Source organism: Pezoporus occidentalis, unplaced genomic scaffold, assembly GCF_034315485.1.
Source record: "Pezoporus occidentalis ecotype Australia unplaced genomic scaffold, CSIRO_AGI_Poc_V1 ctg150, whole genome shotgun sequence".
Classification (NCBI taxonomy): domain Eukaryota; kingdom Metazoa; phylum Chordata; class Aves; order Psittaciformes; family Psittacidae; genus Pezoporus; species Pezoporus occidentalis.
In genome coordinates this window covers 1,120,441-1,142,103 of record NW_026913317.1, presented here as the reverse complement: position 1 = coordinate 1,142,103, position 21,663 = coordinate 1,120,441, and the positions used below count along the sequence as shown (strand labels likewise).

General features: G+C 36.9%; 1 protein-coding gene across 8 annotated transcripts in view; it reads left to right on the top strand.

Moving 5' to 3' along the window:
• SLC4A10 (solute carrier family 4 member 10) overlaps positions 1–21,663 on the top strand; it is a 151,148-nt gene that overhangs the window by 115,199 nt on the left and 14,286 nt on the right. For all 8 annotated transcript variants that reach the window (XR_009963294.1, XR_009963295.1, XM_062611058.1 and 5 more), the window contains 8 exons: positions 8–141; positions 1,256–1,501; positions 12,773–12,878; positions 15,696–15,857; positions 16,104–16,217; positions 16,709–16,870; positions 19,673–19,924; positions 21,198–21,266. Coding sequence is in view for 6 of the 8 variants with exons in the window: in XM_062611058.1 (XP_062467042.1) it covers positions 8–141; positions 1,256–1,501; positions 12,773–12,878; positions 15,696–15,857; positions 16,104–16,217; positions 16,709–16,870; positions 19,673–19,924; positions 21,198–21,266 (1,245 nt within the window). In the remaining 2 variants the exon portion in view is untranslated. The remainder of the gene's footprint in view (positions 1–7; positions 142–1,255; positions 1,502–12,772; positions 12,879–15,695; positions 15,858–16,103; positions 16,218–16,708; positions 16,871–19,672; positions 19,925–21,197; positions 21,267–21,663) is intronic.

Genomic DNA, 21,663 nt, shown 5'->3' with positions numbered 1-21,663 from the left:
TATTCAGAGTGCAATAGAATCACTGTTTGGAGCATCCATGACTGGAATTGCATACTCCCTCTTTGGCGGGCAGCCTCTCACTATACTTGGAAGCACAGGACCAGTTTTAGTGTTCGAGAAGATCTTATTCAAATTTTGCAAGTAAGTGAAGATTGGTACGCATCATCCCTTGGGTGTTGTTAGGTAGAGACACTGATCCCAAAGTTCCAGCATCTGCAGAATGAGATCAACAGTTTTTTTTTGAGTGCACTGCTTAGGCTTTCAAAGTCTGAAAAATACACAGGAATTGAGAGAAGTGAATTGGTGTTAATGCAAAAAGGTTGATTTGTTGTTGTTGTTTGGTTGTTTTTTTATTATTGTATCATTTTCTACTCTGAGACAATACATTTTAATCTGTGGTTTTTCTCATCCCTAACTCATGGAAAAGGTTTTACCTCTCACCCAGGAATTAAGTGCAGTGGCAGTGGTGCCGTCTTTCAATAATCACTAATTATGCCCTTCCTCCACCTAAACAAAGAAGGGGTGAAGCATCATACCAGAGCAGCATATCCCCATGTTTACGTTAATGTGCTATACATGACATACCTCTGCCACAGAGTGGGTAAAAATTATGTCTGAATCTCCGCAACCATCATGCTTCTCTGCAGTCGTATTTGCTTTTCTGCCTCATTGCTGTGACGGAGACTTCTTCATCAAAATCTCCTGAGCAACGTACAGTAGGAGACCCTGCTTACCACCCCAAAAAGCTTTTTTCTCACCTTCAGGTAGACCTTTCAGTTCTCTGTGATAGTGTCATGCAACACAGAGTCTCTACTGTCAGATTCAATAATCATACAAGATTTTGATGAAAGTTGTTATTATAGCTACTCTTGCAGCTTAAGAAGAAATTGGCAGGTGCTGACTGTGCACAAGCCAGAATATGGGATAAAAGTGGGTGGACCTCACGTACCTCATGAGTGTGACTACTCTCAAAGCTGTTCGCTTATTGTAGTAGAGATAGAGCTCTCTTGTGTCCCATTAACTTGGAGGACAGCTCAGGTCAAGAGCTGACTTGACAGTGTCTTCAGTTCACAATAGGCAAATAATTTCCATTTCAGACTGCCCCCAGAATCACACATCCATCCCTAGGCAAAGGAAATTTTGGAGGCATCTCTTTTGCATTACTATGGCTGGACAAAACAGAACATAAACTGTGTTTAACGTTTTTTTTGTGTGGGGTTGTTTTTTTTTGTTTGGGTTTTGTTTTTATTTTTAGAGAGTACGGATTGTCATACCTTTCTCTGAGAGCTAGCATTGGACTGTGGACTGCAATCCTGTGCATCATCCTTGTTGCAACTGATGCAAGCTCCCTAGTCTGCTACATTACCCGGTTTACTGAAGAAGCTTTTGCTTCTCTTATCTGCATCATTTTCATTTATGAGGCCTTAGAGAAGCTATTTCATCTCAGTGAGACATATCCAATCAACATGCATAATAATTTGGATCTGCTGACAAAGTACTCGTAAGTAAGATTTTTTTTCTTTTTTCTGTTAACACTGTTTTGTTTTTGTTTTTTCATATGTTGTGTTTTCTCTATGAGGAAAGCAAACCAGTGCGCAGCAGGAAAGGTTTGCAGTACTTGTAAACTTAACATGTGGAACCTCTTGAGTTAGGCATGATGCTGGCATGTGGAAGCAGTAATTTTTAGAGGTATGTTTACAAGAAGTAAGCATTTACTTAAGATAAGTGAAAAATATTTTGACTTGAAGTTTGGAAAAGCTTACACACATGCAACTGGGAAGACAGATTGAAAGAGTAGGTCCTTATTCACATTTTTGCTTAAGGAGGTGTAGTTCAATGATCTGTTACTATAACCATGTACTGATTATTTATAATATTTTATTGGGTCGTCAACATTTTAATGTAATATTTATCTGTTTTTTAGTTGTACTCCCAAACTGAAGTATTGATCTAACTAAAAAGGATATAATTTGATGTATTTTAACTCCTCCTCCTGTGTTTTAACCTCTCTCACAGTTAAGGATCAAGCTTCTATAACTGAAGTGGATTTGGAATTCTTAGGTGCTTCTCAGCAGTGATTGATTTTGTCATAATCAGTTTGTTGTTAATAACAAGATTTTTAATAAAAGTCCATTTAAGCAGCTTTAGTGTATTTGTGGAGTTTTGACAGGTATTATTCTACCTGGGGAATAAAAAAGTGAATGGTTTTAATCAATACAGTTTCATTTAGATGTAAACCCTCTTGTTTTTGTAATACGAGAACAAAAATGTCCTTCTAGTAAAGGACAAGATCCTCATCTGTCCTGAGGCCAAATAAGCCTGGTCACCTCAGCAACTAGAATGTCATTAAAAAGTATTTCCAGAGAAGATTCCCCTCTAGAAATGTCTTTGTTATTTCACTGAACTCATTTGAACCCTCTTCATGAGCAGGGTGGGGCCCAAAAGGAACAATGCTTGAACAGTGCCACATCTTCTGTTCACTGGAAAAACAGGAGTGTCTCAACCAAATGTCTCATTTGCATTTTAAGCTGGGAAAAACAAAACATAGTGACGGAGAAAACATTTGAGCTTTGTATATGTTATCACTAGAAAAATAGTTAGAAAATCCTGATTCTGAATGCACATTATATACCTTAATACGCAGAACAAGTTAAATTACAGAAATTGTAGTTCTGCTGTGACATACTCTCTCATCCTGCTGAAAAACTTACTTGTCTCTGAAAGTTTAATCAGTAGACAAAGGAATACTAATTTGAAGAGAAAGCAGTAAACATCAAGAACAGACCATGTATGCAGGTGAGGTTATATCCTGGTCTCATTTAATTTCACTTAAATCCTGTGAAGTTGGTATTTTACTCTGAAGAGCCTCATATAGCACAGTGTTTCTGGATTAAGTTTTCTTTTCCTAACTACTTAAAAGTAGTTGTCTCAAAGGGAAAGAAAATAAGATGTTCTCATATGGTTTTGAAAGACAGGTGTTGAAATACTATACAAAGACATAAAATTATTCAGAAACCATTTAGGAGGCAGAGCTGAGATGTTAAAATATGTCATGAAAGCATAAACACAAATAGCAATACTGATTCCTGGGTATGTAGCTTTATTTGTGGATAGCTGAATCCTGTGACACTGCTTGAGATTCCAGAGAAATAAGATTAACAGTCTTGCTTGTATGGGGGTACATTCATATATTTCTCTATATCTTACGAAAGTATTTTATCATCACAATCCTTATGTTTACAAAGAAATGGTTTTGGTTTTATTTAAAATTCCATTCATTAATCAAAATCCCATATTAATTTTTGAAGAGTGGCGTTTATTTCCCATCTGACCTTGGTAACTCCTTATTGAATGTAGAATCTGCAAAGCATGCAGAATGGTAAAAGAGCAGCAATTCTCTTCCTCCAGTTACAGCTGTTGACCTGTCATGTCCTACAGTGTAGGAACACCAGCACAACAGTTTTAGATTTTTCCAAACACCATTCTCGAAGGAGAAGTGTCTTTCAGATGTTTGGAAGAAAGATTTGACCACTGCCTGGTAGTTTCAAACACATATATGGCTATCAAAATTATTTGATATAATAATTTTGTAGTTATTTGAGGCCATCATTTCATACCTATTGTGTCAAATATTCTTTCACTCCATGTAGATAGTACAAATAAATTGACTTTAAAACTCTTGTATTGCATTTCTCTTTTGGCATTTATGTTGTATCTTCTACTTGCAGCAATATCCTCTTTATTATTGATATCATGTCCATGGCAACTGACCCCACTAATACCAAAATGTTTATCTCTAAACATAGGTATAGGCAGCATAACTCATGGGATGTGGCTTATCTTTTTTTAACCTTAAAATTGATGGAAATGCCATCAGTTACCTTGTAAGAGCACATGTGCTGATTCCAAGGATCTGTACTCTGAACACAGCACGGTGATAATTCCAGCCTCTTTTATCTTCCCTCCCTTCTCCTTCATCTGAGTTTTTCTTAGTTGTTCAGAACCATCCCAGACAGGTTGGGAGAACAGAAAGATGTGCTCTTTTGGAGGAATTCTGCATCGGCTGCCCAAATGACCCGTATTTTCACAGCAGGCTTGCTGAACTGGATGGGTTTCCTGTGCAGATACACACATATTACTGTGTCCAGACACAGTGGCCATTTGCCCAGAAGGTATTACAATTATCATCCCTACAGGATCATCACAAGAAAAGACATTTCAAATAACCCTTAATCCCTGTTTAAATGTCTGTACACGCCCCAGTTCCATAAAGATCAGACACGAGAAGAACAATAGGAATAAAAGCTTACTTGAAATAAAAATCTCATTTTTGTGTACTTGAAATTGCTTTCACAAGGAATTAGAAGCTTTTTCTGCAGCATCTGACTCCAGTCCTATTTGCAGTTTAAATTGCTAACAAACTTGGGCTGAAACTGGTCCTTTCCTTAAAGGACCAGCATACTCTGTTACAGAAGCTAATTAGTATCTGCTGTTTTGCTAATTAAAACAGCTGTTTGCATTTTCCTCTTTGGGGATTTTAAAGACAAGTTTTTAATTGTTAGTAAAGCCTTGGCAGTTCTTTAATTAGCGATGAGTGAACTTCAAAAGGTTGTGCGACTTATTTCTCTTTGAATGCTCAGCCAAAGCTTACGTAAAACTTTATCTTGGATCTGCAACTCTATGCTAGAAAACTCAGGTTATACTGTAGAATTTCTGTATTTTCCATGTTCTGCCTGCTGCCCACTCAAAAAGTTGATAATAAATAGGTCAGGACACTGTACACATCAAAAACATTAAGTGTATGCTGTGGCCCAGCCCTCCTCTCTTCCCCCATGGGCTTTCTGAGGATACTCTGATGATGTCCTCAGGTAGTCCTTCTACATCCCAGTACTGTTGCCTTTGCCCTGGAGAAGGCATGAGTTTGACCCGGTAAAAGTCATTGGCATGCTGTTAGTACTAGAGTACTAGAAAAACAAAGAAAATTGTAATTTAAAATGGTCGGTATTTCAACCAGATTGGAACCATATTTCAAGTGAGAAAGAAAACCCATTCTGTATTTTGGGTGGGTTTGAATTCTGTCATAAACAGTCTCTGTTGCAGGAGTTTCATGTAAAAGACTGTACTGCATGCATCTCCTTGAATTATATTTGAGTATAGGAGTTACTACTAGGATCTGCCATAACAAATCTTAGAAGAGTATAGAAAAAACAGTCAGAACAGTTGTTTGTTTGGTGTGTTTTTTTGTTTTTTTTTTTTTTTTGTTTGTTTGTTTTTAATGAAGCAGACCCAAATATTTGAAAATCAGCTGAAAGTCCTCATAAAAGATTTCTCAAAAATTTGTATTTATCATTTTACCATTTAGGTGGGAGATACGAGTCTGAGTTTGTTACAGAATTCTGTCTCGAAAAAACAAAAAATATCTTTATGCATGATCTAATTAATGTAGAACTAATCCTAATGCACTTTTAACTCATTTTCTTTATTATGCTTGTTTGCTATTCTGTGTTGAAATATTTGCCCTAATCATTAGGTGGTGTTCCTGCAGGCCAATCCATTAATTCATATGTAACTTTTCCTTAAAACACCATTTTAATGATAAGGACTCTAAAGAATAAAGCATTTAAGAGTTAGATCAGAAGAAGGGACAAAGACAACCTGATTTTCAATGTGCTACTGTGCTGCAATTTCTTTTCAAATTATATTGTTTTGAAGGATTTTAAATACAGTGGCTGTGTTGTTTAGTAAATGAAATACACATACACTCTGATCTGGGCTTTTCTTTCGCTTTCTTTTTTTCTGTGACCTTTTTGTATTTTTCATGCCATTAGCATTTGTGGGTTGGCATAGCAACTCTTATTTCTGCACTCTCCTCCTCCTGCTTTTTCCTACCTCTGTAGCAAATATATCTCCAGTTAGTGAATCCTGTCTGGAACACTGATGCACATCACTTTTAATTTTAAATATTAGGCTATCACTTAGGATTCACTTAATTTTAAGTATTAGGATTTTTAATTTTAAATATTAGGATATCACTTTTGCTAGGAAAGGAGAACCCTACAACTGGGTGGATTAAAACCAGAGGTTCTCAAAAGGAGAACAAAGTAAGCATTGAATGAATGGAATGGAATGAAAGCAACATGATTTAGATAGCAATCCAGTATTTTAAAAATACAAGCATTTTAAGATAGTTCTCTCAGAATACAGAAGATAGTTATTTCTCAGTGTGAGGTTGCTTAGATCTTGGGACTCCATATACCGTTTGGTTTTTATTAATTCTTTTTTTTTCAGACTGATGAATTTGTGTTGTTTTTAATAATTCTTTACCAGAAGTTACTCAATTATTAACAGATTACATTGAATAATTTTAAAGTGATTTCTTGGCATAGTAATATGCATATTGCAATCTGTCTTGGTATTGACATGCACTTAAGCATTAGGAGTAGAAAATCCCACTCTGATGTAATTAAGGAGCCAAGATCATGTCAATCTTGGTATCTTTTGCAGGCTATGGAAACCATTGCTTCTAGAAGGCATTGCAAAGATTTAATTTTGTGCATACTACTGTTTGCACAGGCAAGTTTTAAATCATTCTTTTCTGAATAACTTAATCTAAATACGTTATTATCGGATGCAAATTGTGTTGTTTTATACCCTGTATTCCTTAAGCTGCTGCTGGTGGAATGAGAAGAGTTGGTGATGATAAGCACAGAATTTCTCATTAGGATACCAGGCATGTAATTGAATTCCAGTTCCTGTAAGGATTTCTTTGAACTCAAATATGAGTATAGATTTTCCTTTTCCGTTCCCTTATATTATTTCTGAACCAGCATTGTACTAAATCTCTTCTCCTTGGGTTATGAATCTTTGAACTTTGGAAACATGGTGAAGCAACATCCTAGAACTGTTTCTCAGTGAAAGGTTTTACATGGATTGTCAGTATCACACAGTTACACTGTTCTGCACATCAACGTCTGTGTATGTTAGTTACGTATCATAGTACTGCTAAGAATGCACGGACTGCATACTGCACCAGGTAGCTAATAAAGGCCAACATTTATGAGTGAAAGTCAAGGTTAACAGAGCTCCAGTGTGATTAAAAATCTGTTTTCTGAACTTTCCCCTTGACAGAACAGCAGTCTCCTTCTGATGTGCTATCCAAAGAAATCTGACTCTTTGAGGTTTCCTCACTCTAACATGAGTTTCACCCCCTCAGATTTATCTCTATGTGTGAAATTGTTGTGCTTCTGAGTTCATTGTCTAGGTACTTTTACAGAATTTTCTGTCTTCCTCCTGAACTTCACTAACAAAACTATATATACTTCCAACTTCAGAGAATAGTGTACATGGAGCCTTCTGATGTTCGTGATTGTCAGAAATGGGCTACTTAATGACTCAGTGGTCTAATTCAGGATGGCAGATCTCATGAATAAATGAAGAAAAAATCTTGTCTTGCCATGACAGCTGTACTTTGAAAGGGTTTTTTGATACTGAGAATAGAATTTAACTGACAAGTCCATTTCCCATCAGTATTAATTATTTTGCTTCCAGTCTCTTCTCCACTGAGACTTTGATTGTCGCTATGAATTCTGACATGAGAAGGAATATGGTAAATTTAATGCTAGGGATATACAGGTTTGGGTGTTTTTTTTGTTTTTTTTTTTTTGTTTGTTTTTTTTGTAGGTAAGGGATAACAGAGAAAAGTCATCCTCAGTGATATCGTTGTTTCCTTTCCATAGCAGTAGTTGGACAAATAGAAGGACTCTGTGAGTGTCCATAATTCACATGAAGATGATGTATTTGGAGACAGTTGAAGCATGCATAGCATTCTGCTATTGATGTACTTTCCTTCAACCCTATAAAGGCAGTTATAAGAATACTTATGCATATATTCTTATACCTTAAAACAAAATTAGTGATGCTGCCTTCCATTTCATACCATCTTATTATTCTGTCTGTTATGTAATCAGTGCATAGAACACTTGTAGAGCATACCCTGTGTCCTTTGGCACACATAGTGACAAATATGTGCTTTGGTATTCAGCAAGACATTGTTTAAACAAGCACGTTTTGTACCTTATTTGTCATACTTGCCTATTGTTTTTTTTTTTTTTTTAATAAGATAGATATTCATATTGAGCAAATCTCATTCTCTACCTTAAGTAAGCCAGAAAGAGATTTTGCTCTTCTAGGGAGGCTAAATGGTATGTTGGCTAATGATGAAGAAGCTGCAGTTGCATCTTTTATAGATCTGATCCTTAGTTAGTATAAATAGGTGTGGCTTGAAGTATGTACATGCTGGAAAAATAGGAGCTCCAAAGCAGTGCCTTATGAATTGAATAAAAATCATCAATAGTAAGTGCCTTCTGGTCTTGAAAACAGCACATTGAAAAATAGCAAGAGCCTAAGGATGAATGGCCATGAGGCTTTTGGAGAAGCTGCGCCATTTATGTGTGTTTTATTTACTCACAAAAACAATGTACAAGGTTCTTGTTCAAAACTCTTTCACTGGCTGTAATGGCAGCAGAATGGACTAGCACCATGCTGCATGTTTAAGGTCTGTATGGGGAGGAGAGTGCACGTGACAGGTTGAAGAGAGAAAATGGCGAAGAACATGCCTGAAGAACTAGGAGTAAGATGTGGAAATCTGAGGGATTCCCCCAGCAGACTCAGATTAAATTCAGTTGAACAAATAGGTATAGGGAATAAGTTTCTTCTTTTATAGTAAACAGAAAGTTGCAGTCAGGTTGAAAGTGTTTTTATTGCAGAACCTTTCACCTGACTAGCTGTGCAACAGTGATGTTTATCTTTTATTGCTAATCTATGAAGGAGGAGGGAAATACTCACTGGCTTTACATCTAAAAGGTTCCTATTTTACTAACCCATATTCCCTTTCCCATTTAATGGTTGGACTTGGTGATCTTAAAGGTCTTCTCCAACCTAGTTGATTCTACGATTCTGTGATTGTCCATAGAAAGAAGGATCATACCGTCTTTTTAGTGCCATTAAGGACAGCAATATCTATTCCTTTTGCAGAACAAAGAACACTGCTGGTTGTGTGAGATGTCCCAAAGTTGTTCTTGTCAGATCCTAGCTCTGTTCTTTGAAAACAGGACAAGTTGTAGGAGATGGTGCACACTGAAGTTACGATAGCTGCCTCAAGTTAATGAAATTTATCAAATTAAGACTTACGAAACAAAAGCAAAAAGAGCTAGGAAAAACTTGGGGAGGTCGAAAGGACTAAGAAGGGAAGGGGTGTGCCATCAGTGACCTGTACTGCCTACATTGTTACAGTTGGATTGGTGCTGAAGATTTAGCTCCAGTCATCATCCTCCTGTAAAAGGGAGAGTGGTACAGACTCTATATAGTACCAGATTGTCAGCCAGTCCTGAAGTGTATTATTTCTAATCTACCTTTGTACCCCATCTTGATTTGCCAGAGACTTCTTGAGCATCTTGGAAGATGTAATGGCAATAAAGACTCCTTGCTGTAGTTACTTTTCTAGCTATCAGGTTCAGGCCATTATTTTTCTTACTTTCTCCTTTTGTCAGTTCTGATCTTGTGGCATTTCTCCTGCAGTTTCCTGAAGTATGTCTTGTGTGAATTGGTTCATACCTCAGATATATAAGTTACTTTGTAATAGGCTGTATTAGATATTTAAACACCCTAGAAGAAATCAAGCTCCACTGATTTCTGCCTGGTTACAGAATATGGACATTTAAAATGCAGTAGAGAGTGACCTGTGTCTGGGTAACTAGTGCCATTTTACATTTCAGCCTTCATCTGCTTGAAAGCAAAAGCGTGAATCACCATAGACTCTTTCACATATGTGCCAGCTGATCATAGATGTCACAGATACCATGGGGTATGTAGGTGCCCATGTTCAGATATCTGAATTGCTCGCAGGAGATCAGAATGTCTTACAGCAGCCAAGAATGTAAAGATGCAAAAAGAATTGTTCTGTCATCAGTGTGATAAAATGAGTGTATTGCGAGATTGGCAGCAGAGACTTTTTTTCACTCTAGAATAGTTGGTACTGTATTTGGAGCTGAATTTGTTGCTTAGAAAATATACTTACAGGTATATATTTACTCATTGATAATAGCATAAACTCCACATGTATCTTGTAGAGGGCAAGTGCTCGGCACTTTTAAACAACTTTACAAGAACTTAAGAGCATTTGAACCTCCAAGAGGCAATCTGTTTTTTTCTTTCCAGCCTTCTGAGTAATATTTTGTCAAGTAAGTAGAAAGATGTGTTAGTGGTTAACAGTTCAGCCTAGCTTACCTTTTCTCCTGAGAGCTGACCTCTCAGAGTAAAAAATGACAATGAAAGAGAATCAAAGTTTTAAAAGATTAAAGTAGAAAGTTTATTTCACTAATGTTAGTTTCTCCTTACAGGTCAGTTGTGTTGGGAAATAGCCATCATTAAAGCAGTTACATCTGTTATGAAATGTCACATTTTGGTAGATAATCTTTTACGTTCTGGCACCATATGGTACCTCCAATTGTGCTGGTTTTGGGCTTGATAGGGAATTTCTTACTATCTCACTTTTCTGTAAAGTTAAACGTTTAGTGTGATGCTAGAAGACAGTTATACCATGGTGCTATCTCACATCAAAAGGTCAGTATTGCCAAAGGATGCATAATATTGAAAACTATGTAATTTTTATATATATATATTTTTGTGTATATGTTTAAAACCACTGAGGTCATTGTTTGAATTATCTTCTCAGTAGAAGGCAGGATCTGATTTTTACAGTTAGGGCCTAATTCTGTGCTTGGGTGTGGGTGATTTTGGCTTGCATGATTGGAGTTTGCACAAGTCACTTATTGCTGATGAGCAATCTGCCATTGGTAAGCCTGCGAAATTTGTTAAAGTCTAGACTGGAATGCTGTGAAGGAGGAAAGTGGTATTGATACAGAAATAAACAGGGTGATGATCTCATTTGCAGGTAAATTACTTGAGCTGTATTAAGCTATAGCTTCAATTGTCAGGTTTCTGACTAAGGTAATAGAAAATTTGACTCCTTTAACATTTAAATGTAGCTTTGCAATTTGCAGTAAGTGTAGCTGTACCATGTAGTCTTGGTGACATGCACAGTCTTCCCTTCTAGTGAGAAAGTGACTGTGATTGAACAGCCCACGTCACCTTGGCCTACTGTAATCAAACCCCAGTGGGCCATCGCCTAGCATCTGGCCAGTCTGCGATCAGCGATGGACATCAGGGGGCAGGGAGCTCCTGTGCTCACAGGAAACAGTAGTAACCTGAAACAGCCACCTCTGTATTGTTGCATGAACATCAAATACTCCCTTGCAATGACATAGACATACTGTTGACTTTATTACGTTAACTGTAGCTCACTGGTTGTGACGTGCTTCATTTGACCCATTCTGTAATATTTTAAACTATGCATTGAACACACATCCGTTCTGCACCTGGGGCCTGATCCAAAACATTAAATACGTTTGAAAGATCAGTCCTCTTTAAGGACTTTTGGCTCAGGCCCGCTGTTTCTGTGAATGCTGTTGCTTCATTTTAGTTTATTTTTTTAATTGCTTTTGCTGATGGGCTGTAAGGGTTTTTTCTTTCTTTTGTAAATAGCTGCATTTGAAACAAAAGCAAGGAGCTGCACAAAGACAACCTGCATCTCTCTCTATGTATATAATAAATGCAGCTGTTGTCACATGTATAGTATTGTAATCAAAATACAGTGGCACTATTCTGTACTCATAATGTAGATGGTAGAATTCCTTACATCAAAAATACTACAAATCAGATGAGAATTGTCCTTTTGTGGAAATATAAACAGCCATGTAGAAAATAGATGGCACGGGTAAGTGAATAAACTGATAGCCTTCTAGAACTGGAATGCAAATACATGCTTACTGGATCTCCGCTTCATAGTCAGATGTTGTCCTGTCCCCAGCTATTCCTGAAGAGTTTATCAGAGTACAGAGTTTATTTACAGCTATCATAAGCACATTAAAATGCTGGCAGGATAGATAGTACTATAAATTTTTAAAGTGGTATTAAAGAGAACTGCAAAACACACTTGACATGTTGGAACCTATTGAGTATCCTGCATATTTTAAAGGCTTTGTTAAGCAAAAAACTTCCCACAGTTGCTTCAGAGGCTTTAAAGACTTAATTTTGATTTCAGATTGCCTATTTGCAGTATTGTCCTCCCACGCTGCCTCATCACGTTGTGTGTGCTAAAATACGCAATATAGAATGAAAAGCTGTGGGGGAAGAAAAAACAATGGACACAGAAGTTCACAGCACCTTTGGTGCTGGTGATCTTGCAGAGATGGTTGACTGGGCAGTTTGACAGTTTTGCATGCAAAGGTGCTCTGCTAAAGAGAAAGAGGATACGGACAGTTTGCCTTTGAGAAATATATCCCATGTAGTAGAGGAGTGTTAGGTATAAGGGGGTGGAACAGGACTGGCACTTTCTCAGTATTACAAACTGTGCCTGGAGGTGTCAATAGAACAGGAGGAAAATATGTAGAAAAACTTGCTGTGGACAGTGGTTTAAATATGTCACGTTACGTACTATATATGCATATGCACCTCACGGCAAATTATACTCTAGTAATAGCACAGCTACTGAGCTACAAACTGCTTCAAAGCATGCGTTTCCTGAATTCTTTTGAACTAAAATTACCTGGCAAAGCAGAGCACAATTTCAATATGTCATAAAGTTGATAATTTGGATTAAGAGCTGATAGATTTTTTTTATTACTAAGGAAAAAATATTACTTTGTCTTTTCAGATGCAATTGTGTGGAACCAGAACATCCTAGCAATAAAACCTTACGATACTGGCAGGACTACAATATATCTGCATCTGATGTGCCATGGGGGAACCTAACTGTGTCAGTAAGTGAAATATTGAGACTTAATAATTAAAGGCATAAGCATAAATAATTTTGTCTCTCCTACAGCAGCAAATATATTGAAAAAAAAACCAAACTTTTTCTGATCATATTTGTTCAATTGAAACATAAAATATATTTAATTAAACAAAGATTAACAGTTTGTAGCTTGACCTCATTGTCACCATTTTGCAGCCCTTGATGGTACACATTAGAGCAAGTATTGTGCATTTTGTGCCCTGCTTTGGAAACTTCTTGACACACTAGCACAAGAGTTTGACTAGGGTGAAGTCTAAACATGTCAAATGACAATAGATTTGTCCTAAATTCTGCCAGATGACAAAACCAAAGCCCCTTTGAGTAGAAATATTCAGATGCATTTACTTCCTCTAAAACATTCTTACAGTGGGATGGGCTATAAAGGAGAGTAGGAGAAGAAATTTTGTCACGATTTCTGTTAAGTGAACAAATTTATCTCTTAAATAGACCTTAAGTGTTAGCTGTGTCAGTTGTGTCATGTTTTTTTTTTTGTGGGGAATAGCCAAGCTACAGACAGTTTGGGGGGCTTGCATGGATATGCAGCCTGTTTCAAAATGGTGCATTCTAGGTTTAAAAGATTTATTACTTCAGGTTTGCCTTCCTTAAAGCAATATATGCAACTTGATTAAAATACTGCATTGATTCTTTCCCTCACAGATACATTATTTCATTACACAGCCAAAGGGAATTGAGTGCAAAAGACACCAAATTGAAGTCTTCTTGCAAAAATATATCTGTATTAACCTCATTGTAGGCATAACCAAATGAAACACTTAAAGCCAGTCCGGTGGACTATCTCCATCACGTGCTTTTTTTTTTTTTCTTGCAAAGGTAGGAATGCAGAACTGGTGTCCTCCAATTGGGAGTTAAGCAAGAGGAGCCTTCCGTGGCTGCCCTGTGTTGATAGCAAGGACTGCTCCTCAACTCTGTTGGTGTGGCAACAGCAGAGAGGAAGTTGAGAACTGCTGGCCTGAGAGATTCCAGCAGTCCAGAATGAATATTCTCAAAATTGCAGCACACTCTAAGAGCATCTGTGCAGGGGCAGACTCCTCCTCTCACTTTCTCAGATCTCTGACAGTGTTTTTCAGAGTACATTTGCATCTGAGGAAATCTAAAATAACAGATTTTGTTTTAACTATAAATGTAAAAGACCGGCTGCATTATATAAAACCCTGTAAAACTTCTGTAAAAGCTTATTACTGAAACTTCAGTTTACACGTGTAGCAGTATAACTGACTAGCTTTTCCCATGAGTCCCTATGGTTGTTAAAGAAAGAACTGAAATTTTTCGCACTTTCGTGTATTTATTTCTTGTAAGCATCATCAGGAAACTTCAATTCTCCTGTTCTGGAGAATTGTAGTTAAAGATTAGACCTACTTGTCTGTAAATATTTGGTCAGTTTTCCCCCATTGTCTTTTTTACTACTCATTTCTTCCTCTTGTGTCAGATTTAAGTTTCAAGCTTTTGAAGATACAGATTGGCACTCTCTCTTAAAAAGAACAGTAGCATCAACAGGTTTTTTTTCCCTCTGTAGGACAAAATGAGTGCGGGCAGTCTTTATACCGATGGTTGCAAAATCCTCTCATTTCTGTGCTGTGCCAGCATCAGGGTCTAGCTCAGGCCAGGACAAGTTTTCTATTTGATGTCCCAGAATCTTGAGAATTTCTTCTGGATTTCCTGAAAAATGTTTCCCCACCTGAAACCTTTATTTCATCAATCAGAAGTGCATCATGTTTATCCCAGGTTTATTGCTATACCAGTATAAAAAGTTTTGCACTCCTTTGTTTCACAGTCATCAAATCTATTAACTGTTGTTTTCAAGCCAGCCTTTGTTCAAAGCCCAGGTTTCTCATAACATGTCAAGCCACAGTATTGTGACATGAGTATGATGAGCCAATGACCTAGTTTATTTGTCACTAAAAGATCCTTATCTGGCAGGAGATTGCTGCCTGGAATCTCTAGTTCTGGCTGCTGCATTTCTTTTTGCTTAATAATAGGTATGGAAGGATTTGGGAAGGATTGCAAATCCAGAGCTTGTAGCTCACATTTTTAGAGCCACTCTTAATTCTTCTGCTTGTTAACTTGGAGCAGGTATGACTTTAGACAACTAAGGATGGTATTGGAGTTTTTGTAGGCATGTTCTCTACTGTACCTGTGTATTTGATAGCATATTGGATAGAATGAATCTTACACATTTTGGGTTTTGCTGCATTTACCAGAATGCTGCTTTTAAAGAAAACGATAATTTGTGGAATGTGCTGCCCCCGTGTGGTATTAAATGGATTGGTCGTCTTGTAGCCTAATACTGTACATTCTAAAAACCTTTTTCTTTAATTGCTTGGCCTGTGAAGTTAAAACTAAAAATCAGTTCTTGAGAATGCACCAAGAACAGCCTCCCTCTTGGTAGCTTTTGAGCTTTGCTTTCCTTTTTTAGAAAGAATTGTAGAAGTGCAAATCTGTCCTTGCAATCAGCAAATAAATTTGTGTGTCTGAAATAAATCTGGTTTTACATTCTTATATTTGGTTTTTAATGACATTATGATATGTCTTAGTGAGTTCATCATTTAATACTGGTTAAAAAAGAGATTCTTTTGAGGGTTTGAGAGTTTTCCATGCAGAGTAGATACAAGCATTAGGAGTTTTAATTTTTAAAACAATAAATATCTAAAATAATATTCCTAGTAATAAAATCTGCCTGCAATTTAGGTGTGTAATAGGAAAGAAACTATCAGTGTAAGCATGGGTGTTTTTCAGAACAATACTACTTTGCTCTCTCTGATAGGAATGTAAAAAGTTTCATGGAGAGTTTGTTGGACGAGCCTGTGGACATCATGGCCCTTATGTTCCAGATGTCCTCTTCTGGTCTGTCATCTTATTCTTTTCTACAGTAACGCTGTCATCCACACTGAAGCAGTTCAAAACTAGCCGATACTTCCCAACAAAGGTGTGTGCCATTTTTTTGGATTCCAAAGTTGTTGTTAGTCGTGTGTAAGCATTAATTCCATATGCATTGCAAATTCAGTTAACTGCTGGTGAAGTGCACACCACATCTTTTACTGTTAGAAATTGTATCAGAATAAGCATGGTTTTAGCTGTAAGCACAAAATAGCTTAAGGTAATGAAGAAAAAGAAATCCTAAATCACATATGAATGTTTTAGTTAAAATTGCTGTTTCTCTCAATAACCATAGGTACGATCTGTTGTCAGCGATTTTGCTGTTTTTCTGACTATTTTGTCCATGGTTTTAATTGACTATGCCATTGGGATTCCATCACCAAAACTTCAAGTTCCGAATGCTTTTAAGGTAATTGATAAACGATAAAAGAATTGTTATGTTGACAAAGTACTGGGCTATAGTGGGTTTATTAGTTTTTTTTTATCATCAGGGAGTAGTGATACTATTCTGAATTTTTCATGTTCACCAAGTACTACACAACCTTTCTGTTTAGAGGCCCACGTAAGTGAGTGTCTCCCATCAGGCCCTTTCGTGCTTCTTGGTGTCTTCTATGTGAGGACCAACATGGCTCAAATTACCCAAATTGTAAACTGCTGTAATGTTCTAGATCTCCTTCCAAATTCTGGGCTTATTGTGTCAAAACCAACCAAATCTGTTTTGACTTTATTGTATAACTTCTTTGTTTGGTATCATAGAAAGTTTAGCATTTTTCTGTGCTCTTACATAGATCGATTTTAAAGGAAGTCATATCCTAATAATGTTCTTGTGTGTATTCTTGTGAAGTTTGAATGCAAATAATTCTGAGAGTTCTGACTGGTCATGCATGACTGTTTTTATAGCCCACCAGAGATGATCGTGGCTGGTTTATTACTCCTTTGGGGCCTAATCCTTGGTGGACAGTGATAGCTGCTGTAATTCCAGCCCTACTTTGCACTATCCTTATCTTTATGGACCAGCAGATCACAGCTGTCATTATCAATAGAAAAGAACACAAACTGAAGGTATTCAGTCAAAAGTTGTATTTTTGCTGTTGCTTTCTGCTCCAGGTTATGTAATGTGCCTTCATCTACTTGAATATGCTGGTTTATTTATGCTATATAGTACCTTTTTAAATTGTGCTTTTTCTCTGTTGGTGCATGTAGTACCTGTGCCCTGTGTCAGTGATTTGCTGCCTTACAGAAGTCCCTATGAATGTAATTTAGAACAGAGATTCTCAATCAAGAAAGTGCTATCCTTTATGCTTTAATAGAGTATGATACCCGTTCACCTAGATTGAAAGAATCTGGAAGTTAATAATTTCCTTATGTGCCATAATATTAATTGCCTTTTCAGGTATTGACTTGTTCCACTGGATTGTATTTTGAAAAACTATTCAGGGGTTATGTTGTGATATAAAATTATCTTCTCTCCTCTCTTTGTCCTTCTCTGTGTTTCTACCAGTCCAATTTCTTCTATGCCCTTCCTATGTTAAAAAAGGGAGAATAATAAAAGTGAGCTTTAGAGGCACAATGGGTTCTTAAAGCATAGGACAACTTCCTGCTCTGTTCTCTAACACTTTAGTTGCCTACAGATGGAGAGAGAAAAAGGGACATCACCCCTCTGAAAAACTGTTGGGCAAAATCTAGCAGCAGGTTTCTGTACATGTATATGCAGTGAGCTTAGGCTTTTTTTGACATACTTTTAATAAGGAGCAATCCAATCCCAAGTTGCTTTAAGCAAATGCATTTGCAACCTTCACTTTGCACTGCCTCTTCTTGGATGATTGTGACATTTGATATGTTCTTTTTTTGCCCTCTTTGTCAGCCTGGCTCTTCATGTCAATCCATAGCATTGCATGTGGTTAACTTGACAGATGCAGGAATTTGCTGCCAAGCTTTGGAATGCGTTTTTTCAGCACTGGCATCTGGGAGTCAGATGGTCCTCCTGGCTGCCCCCTTGTCTTGCTGCGTTTTAGTTTTGCTGGGGTCTGGTGTAGCATCACCTGTTGCTATGCTTCCTTTTCTTCCCATATGTCAGGTTCCTCAGATCATGTATGAATGTGAGGAAATGCTCTCGGATTCTGTATGCATTAGCAGATACATTCCTCATAAATGTGTCAGAAGGTAAAAAAAGGTGTCTCTGTTAGGATTTAGAATTAAACTCTTTCTTTGAGTGCATTGTGCATGTAACTAATATCTGTGTTTGACACATCACAGAGTTTGTCAGGATGTGTCATGGAGATAAGACTCAAAAGCACTTTCGGGAGTGAGGGAAGGTTGCTGGAGTTGATTCTTTTCGTTTTCTTTACATGAATTCCCCTTTTTAAGTAATGTAAGCAAATAAGATGGCATTTTCATTTTGATATGTGGCTTACATTTTCATAAACCCAGACGCTTCCCATTTTAGAAGTAAAAGTTGTCTTCAGAAAGAAATGATTTGTTTGCTTCCAACTCGTTTTCCCCTCTTTTTTTATACTTCCCATAGCAAATTCTGAATAGTGCACATTTCAGCTTTTGGCAGTCTCTGTAGCAAACCCTTCCAAGTTTAGTTTAGTTACTTTTTTTATGTCAAAAGGCATTTGCATGGGTTTACAGGCAGAATTATGGTTCAACATGCTCACATTGTTTGCATGAACATCACTGTTTCATCAGACCATGACACTGGATTTGTTGCCATATTGTGAAATTTGGTGGAGATAACTGCCTACCTGACTTTTTAAAGGAAGATAGCTTGAGTGCCTGCTTGCAGCTGTGTGGGTCCTGGATGCTTCCTAAAATTGAAAAGAAATATCCCTCTCAGCTATGGTAACAGGTATCTGTACAACCAGGCTTGATGCATATCATTGGTCATTTTCAAGCGCAGGTTGTACTTGCAGGTTTATAAATGTATCTTAAGATTTTACCAAAGGGTTTTATCCCCTACTATAAAAGCAAAGCAACATCATCCTGTTGGTAAATTTATAGAGTATTTGACTACTACAGAGATGATCCAAACCCAAAGGTTTTGTGCTGACTTCTCATGTGAACGTTTGATACAACTTGTAAGTATTGAATAGAGAAACTAGTAAAACAGTGCCTGAGGATGAATATTAATTTGTTGTTTAATGTATAGCTTAATTATAGTTTAATTTCTTTTAATTTATAGCTATCTGCTCTTAGAGAAGATGAAAGTGCATTAGTGCTTACCATGCTATACATGTGCTATACATGTGCTTACCATGCTATACAAGTGCTATACATGTGCTTACCATGTATAAAAACTTTAAAAGAATTTATGTGGTTTTATGGCTCTTTATAGAATAAACTGACTTTGCAAACATTAACTAAAGAATTTTTGTGTAGAAAAGAATCAAAATACATATTGTTTTGAGCTCCTGTGTGATGAGGGATGGAGTTTCTATTAAGATTAGTGCAGTGACAAGTTGGCAGTGTGGCTGAATGTTCTGCTTACTGTTATCCACAAAAGAGATTGAGTTAAAACAGAAAATATATATCTTTTCCATTGTCTTCCTAGTATCTCTTTTATACGCAGGAAAGGTATTTGGTACCCATTGTAAAGTGGAGTTATAATATATGCCCTTAACTTGTAACTGGAATGAGTCTAATAACATAAAGCATTTCTTGTGAGCTAGCAGTAATTCCCCTTAGATAACCAGTTTGCCATCACTACTGCCCCAACCTGGATAACACGTAAAGCTATTTTTTGCTACAAGTCACAAATCTTTTAATTGTCTCTAACTGTTCATTAGGAATGCCAGCGAGGAGTGTTCTCCTCTATTCAGATACCATTTTATATCTTCTTGTTGTCATTACTTTTCTTAACAGAAAGGCTGTGGATACCATCTCGACCTACTCATGGTGGCAGTCATGCTTGGAGTGTGCTCTATTATGGGATTGCCGTGGTTTGTTGCAGCTACTGTCCTCTCTATTTCCCATGTGAATAGCTTAAAACTGGAATCAGAGTGCTCTGCTCCAGGGGAGCAGCCAAAATTTCTTGGAATCCGTGAGCAAAGAGTCACAGGGCTCATGATTTTTATCCTTATGGGCTCATCTGTCTTTTTGACAAGTATCCTGAAGGTAATTTGGGGAAGTAAGGAAAAGCTAAAGAATACTGCACTGCACTGAACATTTCACTGGCATTACTGTATTCTTTAATGAGTGTCCTCTCCAGGCATGTAACTCACAAGTGCATGTTACACAATGATAATCTAAAGTGAATTATAATTTTGCATAATAAAATGGTCAGGGTCATCTAACATTCTTAAAACAAAAACCTTATAATGAAAATCTGGCCTGACTGAAGTCAAAAGGAATTCTGCCATTGACCTGCACTATATAGAGATTCGCCCTTTTTTTATACTTTGGGCCCATGGCAAATTATCATGAAATGGTTTTGCCTAAATTGTACCAAGAAGTAAATTTATTTAGAAAATTTAAAAACATTTTGTGATTTCTAGATAATTTAAAAATATTTTCACAGTTGCAAGAGAAGTTTTGTGGCTCCTTTCTTGGAAACGAACATGGAAATCTGCTCATGCTGCCTGCATACACAACACAGCTCACCAGTGTCCTGAAACTGGGTGTCTACTTATATGTCTATGTAATGGCAGCTATATTCATAATACTGTTTTTTAAGAATTATCTGGCCACTGGCTTCAGTAAGGCCAGACTTTAGCCTTGCATGCTGTCACAGTGAAGGCAATAAGCCCTTAGAACTTGTACTTCTCAGTAGTATTTTACTAAGTATATCATAAATCTTCACTTTGAAAACACATGAAACATGCATTTGATGTATTTAGTATTTAAAACAGATACTTATCTGTGGAAATATTCCTTTACCTACACACTCTGCACTAGGAGGCTCAACATTTAAAACAGCCTTTTACAAAACCATTCCTTAAGTAATTTACCCATATTTAAATGCTTACAGTACAGAACATTTCTTTTAGCAGTATGAAGTATTTTGTGTATGTCTTGAAGATTTTTCTGAGGATTATAGTTTTACTTTTTATTCAGATACTCTCCTGAGCAGTCTTTTAAGTAAGGAATTTATCTATCAAACCCTTTATTTTTTACCCAGAGTTCTGTTAATTTTTCTAATAGTGAATAAAGTATTTTGTAATAATTGGCTATGAAGGGAAAACAAAACTATAGAGCCAGATTCTTCTTTTGCTTTATTCTGAGAAACATTATTAATTTGTAATTGAGTGACTCTGAATTTACAACTTGTCTGATTAATGCAGGCATATGGCACTTTGAATTTCAACTGTTTAGAATGTCTTTCTAGAAGCATTTCAAATTGATAAATGGTATTTAATATGCTCTTCCTTTTCTCTGCTTGTTTGTGCAGTTTATTCCTATGCCGGTACTTTATGGAGTATTTCTTTACATGGGTGCTTCATCTCTAAAGGGAATTCAGGTAAAATGGATTTATGAAGAGTGTGTTACTGATGATGCTTTCTATAAAATGTGTAGTTATTGCATTATTTTATTGTCTTTTGGGTATTCTCTTAAAGGAATATTGCCAACCTTAAATTCTTGAAAGTGGCTCACTTAAAAAAGAAAATGGATTCTCTCTAAATAGAGTATTCCCTTTAGGCAATGTGCTCCAATTTTTTATTTCTTAGGTGCTGATTTTTCTGTTCTCCTTTGTTATCAAGGGTATTTGGCTGAGCCTAAAAACTGATAACTATCAGGGGCTCTTACCTCTCCCCTGCCTCCCTGTTCACTCTTGCCTGCTGCCTTTTCAGTTTCCAGGGTGGTGTCTTTGTAGTGGTACACTTGATCTTGAACTTTGCCTTTAGGAGGCTTTTGGC